Source organism: Gavialis gangeticus, unplaced genomic scaffold (assembly GCF_001723915.1).
Source record: "Gavialis gangeticus isolate Ggan-Ray unplaced genomic scaffold, GavGan_comp1, whole genome shotgun sequence".
Taxonomy (NCBI): Eukaryota; Metazoa; Chordata; order Crocodylia; family Gavialidae; genus Gavialis; species Gavialis gangeticus.
Window position 1 is genome coordinate 145219449 of NW_017729024.1, and position 5158 is coordinate 145224606.

General features: G+C 41.2%; 1 protein-coding gene across 9 annotated transcripts in view; it reads right to left on the reverse strand.

The window, feature by feature from the left end:
• DDX4 (DEAD-box helicase 4) overlaps positions 1 to 5158 on the reverse strand; it is a 114984-nt gene that overhangs the window by 92240 nt on the left and 17586 nt on the right. For all 9 annotated transcript variants that reach the window (XM_019517848.1, XM_019517845.1, XM_019517852.1 and 6 more), the window contains exon 2: positions 822 to 885. In XM_019517848.1, the coding sequence (XP_019373393.1) occupies positions 822 to 885 (64 nt within the window). The remainder of the gene's footprint in view (positions 1 to 821; positions 886 to 5158) is intronic.

Here is a 5158-nt window from a genome sequence, read left to right on the forward strand (position 1 = left end):
GGGAGAGGGAAAGGAGTGGGGAAGGGGGGGGGGGGGTGTCAGGCAACATGACCTCTCCCCCTTGCCCCTTACTTCTCATCCTCAATCCCCCCCTCATCATTTGCTCCCCTTGCCCCCAACCCCATGCCTACATTTCCTAGCACCTGCCCTTCCCTCTGTTCCACTCCTACCCTTCCCCCCACCTCGTTTCACCACTTCAGCCATTACTGATCCAGGTTGGGACTAGAGCAAACATACTCTGTGCCCCAGGCTGGAGCAGGGCCAAAGCAAGGGTAAGCAGCAGGCTACAGAGGAGGAGGAGGAGGGTGGCATGGGGAAGGATGGCAAGCTGTAACTGCAGCTGACCTCAGCACCAGGTTGGGGCTGGAGCCTACCCCTCTCCCCATACTCAAATGCAAGCTGAGACTTCTGTCCCTCCCCCTGTTAAATGCAGGGGGGACTTGTCTTGGATTCAAGTAAATACAGTACATCATCATGCTTCATATTTAAAGTTCCTAGATGTTCAAATTATTTAAGTAAAACCATTTAAAAATTGTACTATTCCTCAAGAATGAAAATTTGAGTGCTCCTTCTACTTGCACCAAACCCTTGAAGATTATCTAGTTGAAAAGGTAGTCACTAGTTTACAAAAAAAAGACTTAACCACTGTTCTAATTTGTGCTCAGTATGAACATTTCACGAATACCTAACTTAACCAAATTTGCACTGAAAGTCAAGAGGATAACAGTTTAAAAGTTTGAGGATGCAAACTTCCTATATCCCCCCCCAAAAAAATCGATCTGGTTGAACTATTACAGTTAAAAGTATCATTACACACATACCTGTTGAATTCGTGTTTTGACCGCAGTTAAATGAAGATTCAGTTGGTCTTCCAGGGAAGCCATCCTGCAACCACCAGACATTACATTCATTTGATTTGAAAATGCATGTACAAATTATATCCAACAATGAAAATCTGTTAAACTTCCCATAAACCAAGATCAAATACTGTACGCATTTATTTGTTCAGTAATAATATAGTTTATATTTTAGTCTCCTTTACATTACTGCATACTATATAAATACTTATACATTGCCAAAAACTTAACTACAACTGCTAAGTTACATTCAGCAATCTTACTTGCCACATGCTTCCAGGACATTATTAATAGACAAATACTTCAGAACAGGGGTTGTCAACCAGGGGTACTTGAGAAGGCCCTAAGGGATACACGCACGTGGGCAGGACAGAGCACCGCCATGCACCATCCTGCACTGCTGCACGGGTGCCACCTGCCGAGACACAGGGGGCAGGAAAAGCTTGCATGTGGTGGCTGTTCCATCACACTGTGTTCGGTCACGCACCACCCCTCCCCGCCTCTGCATCCAGCTGTTGGGGGTACACTGATCCAAAAAGGTTGAAAACCCCTGCTTCAGAAGAATGGGAAGTGCAACAGGAGACCAGCCTGGCCAGACAGCCATCTCTTCAGTGTGTTGAAACTCAAAACCCCTCCAAAAATGTGAAAGCTTGGTTATATGTATAAGGAACAGTACAAGAATTAATCCCATGGGTGTTCAAGGAGAACAGAAAGGCCATAACATTTAAAATGCAACAAGCAAGGAAGATAAGAGGCCAAAAACAGGACTCTACAAGTATGGCAATAAGAAGAAAACCAAGGAAACCATAGGTCCTTTACAGAATACAGAAAGCAATCTAGTTACAGATAATGCAGGTAAAGTTTTTTTTATTGTTTTCACAAACAGGGGCTGCTACCAGGTGACAAGCACAGTTTGCAGCAAAGATAGGTAAGGAAACAAACAGCCTAAAGATAATGGCAGAACAGGTAAGGGATTATTTAGAGAAGCTAGATACTTTCAAGTCTACACAGCTGGATGGGGCGTTGGAAGAATTCAAAGCAATTTCTGAGCCACTGACTATCCTCTTAGAGAACTGAGGCCAGGTGAGGTCCCAGATAACTGCAAAACAGCAAATACAGTGTCTGTCTTTAAGAAAGGCAAGGAGAATCCAGGGAACTGCTGAACAGTTCACCTGACTTTGACAACTGGAAAGATCATGGAGCAGGTCATCAAGGAATCAGTTATGATGAAGCACCTGAAGGAAAACAAGGTGATCAGGAATAGCCAGCATGCATTCACCAAAAGCAAAATTAGCCTGATTAACCCAATTTCCTTCAGTGATAAGGTGACCGGTTCTGTAGATGGAAGAAGAACACTGGATGTGATCATGCACCTTGACTTTCACAAGGCTTTTACTATCATGTATGATGACATTCTCATTAACAAGCTAGGGTCATATGGACCAACGAAAACTCAAGAGGATACATAGCTGGCTGCATCATTTGTACTCAAGTACCAGCTCAATATCTAGCTGGGAAGAGATATCAAGTAGGGTTCCCAGGGGCTTGCCCTGGGCCCAGGTTTATTCAAATCATTAAATGAAGATAATGGGATCAAGTACACACTTGGCCAATTTGTGGAAAATACCAAGTTGGGTTGAGTTGCAGAGACTCTGAAAGGTAGGAATAGGTTCCAGAATGACCTGGACAGACTGGAAATATGATCCACAATCAACCAGATGAGATTCAACAAGGACAAGTACAAAGACCTGCACTTAGGATGGAAACTGCATGCACAAATACAGACTGAGGAGTGACTGGCTGGGCTGTAGTACTGCAGAAAAAGATCCAGGGGTTAGAGTAGACCATAAACTGGGTATGAGCCAACAGTGCAGTTCTGCTGCAAAACAGCCAACAGTATACCAGGCTACAGCAACAAGAATGTCACTTGCAAATCAAAGGAAGTAATTCATCCTCTCTATTCACCACTGGCGAGGTCTCACCAGGAACACCATATCCAGTTTGGTGACCCCATGCTTCAAGAAGTATGTGGACAGATTGAGATATTCAACAGAGGGCAACAAAGATTATTACAGGCCTGGGAAACATGACTTACAAGGAGAGGCTTAAAGAACTAGGGTAATTTAGTCTGAAGAAGAGAAGACTATGGGAGGATTTGATAACAGTCTTCAAATACCTGAAGGGGAATTACAGAGAGGAGAGACTCTCTATTGTGCAGTCATGAGGGACAGGACTAGAAGCAATGGCCTCAAGCTGCAGTAGGGAAAGTTTAGGCTGGTAGGAAGAACTGCCCAACTACAAGGTGGTCAAGCACTGGAACAGGCTACCTAGAGTTTGGACTCTCCATCCTTGGCAATTTTCAAGAGCAGGTTAGAAAATTTTCTTACAAAAAATGTTTGTCTAAGCTAGAAGTAATTGGATTTCCTGCAAATCAGTAAAACAAAACAGTCTTTAAGATACAGAAAACGTGGAAAAAAGTAATGAAGCGAAGACAGCTGCAAAGCTTTAAAAAAAAAAAATTAACAGCAAGGTAAATCCTATGGGAATAGTAGGGGGACAGCTGGGAGCTTGCTCAGAAGAGATAGCAGATGACTTCAGACAATTTTATAAGAGATTTATTAAAGATTACATACCTCAGAAGTAAAGAATACCCCAAAAGCAAAGAATTTGGAGCTAACTTAAGGATTCACCCCGCCTTAATGAGAAAAAGAAAATAAACAATTCCTGTATAGCCCCAAAGGGAGCGCTTTGCTGGAGTGTTGCCAGATAGACTAAAGGTATATTATTTATATACATGCACCCAGCTCAATGAAGATTTATGGTAGGCAGACAAATTGCACAACCCTTAGAAGAGCCCTTAAGCCAATATATGTAATCAGGGCTCCTGGTAGTGATATCTTTTGTTAGAACAACAAGAAAATTCTTTAATTGCAAGCTTTTGAACACAAACACCCTCCATCAGGCATCAAAGAAAAGATTGTAAAAGTTCTCCTGGATAGACATGAAAGTTTATATTTCATAAGATTTCAAAGAGGAGTCAATAGATGGAAAATTCCTCTGGGCAGGAGTCTCTCAGCTCTCTTGTGAAGCTCTGTGATGATGCAAATTAACTTAAACAAAGGCATGAGCAGTATCTCAGGTTTCAGGTAGTCAAAGTTGCTTCCTCCTTGGGAAATTATGAAGATTATTTAAAAAAAAAAAAAATCAGCTAAAATCCAATTATCTTCCATGTGTCAGGTATCCAGGTTGTAGTCATATTGGTTTAGAAAGCCTGCAATTAAAAATTTTTTTTTTGCAAAAATCTTGTTGGTCTAATAAAAGATATCACCTTAATCGTCTTTTCCTCTAGACCAATATAGCTACAATCTGGACACCTAAGCTGGTATATAGTGTTCATAAAAACACCACTCAGGAGTGTCTACCTTCTGCAGAAAAAGCCTTTGACAGAGGAAAGTGGGAATATGAGCGCTATACTAGAAAAGTCTTGTCCTAGAAATGAACTTAATCTCTAGTTCTACATTAGAGAAGGACCCTACAGCTTCTACGCTAGTCAGTGGAACCCTCTCAAACAGATTTAAGTGGACATAGGTGCCTAGTTCATCACTACTGATCACTAACCACACAACCTCTGGCTACTTCAATAAGGCAGAATTCCCAGATAAAAGAAATAAAGGGCAGATCAGGGGTGAAGTAAGATAGCTCTCTATAGAGACAATGTGCTGCTTTTTGTAAAACCAACAGGATTCACTCCTCCTTAGAAACAACTGCATTCCAGACATGTAGATTCAGTTCAGGCTCTAAATATAACATTCATTATGATACATCAATTTGAAGTGCTGGGATTCTGAGCAACTTAATTGGAATAAGGAGGAAAAAAAAACAAAAAAACAAACAAAAAAAAAAAACCCAAAAAAAACCCCAAAGTGCACTCTCTCCCCACCCCCACTGTCTTCCAAACTTCTACCTATTTACATTTACAGACTTCTCCAAGGTAGAAACAAAGCTAAAAATGTGACAAGATCTCAGAACAACAACAGTCTCTCCCAATGCTGGAAGAATGGTGTTTGTGCCTGAAAGCTTGCAAAGACTTTTTTTTCCCCCCAACTATTTAGTTGGTCTCACATCTACTCAACAAACCTTGCCTGCCTATGTCCTTAGACCAACACAGCTACAAAGTGGGGGGGGGGATATTTATTTAAAAAGTCAGTAAGATATGCAAGATACTCTTACGGAAAATTACAAGAACTTTTCTAACAGTAATTATTTACCAATCTGGTCTAAATATAGAAAAAAAAAAAAAA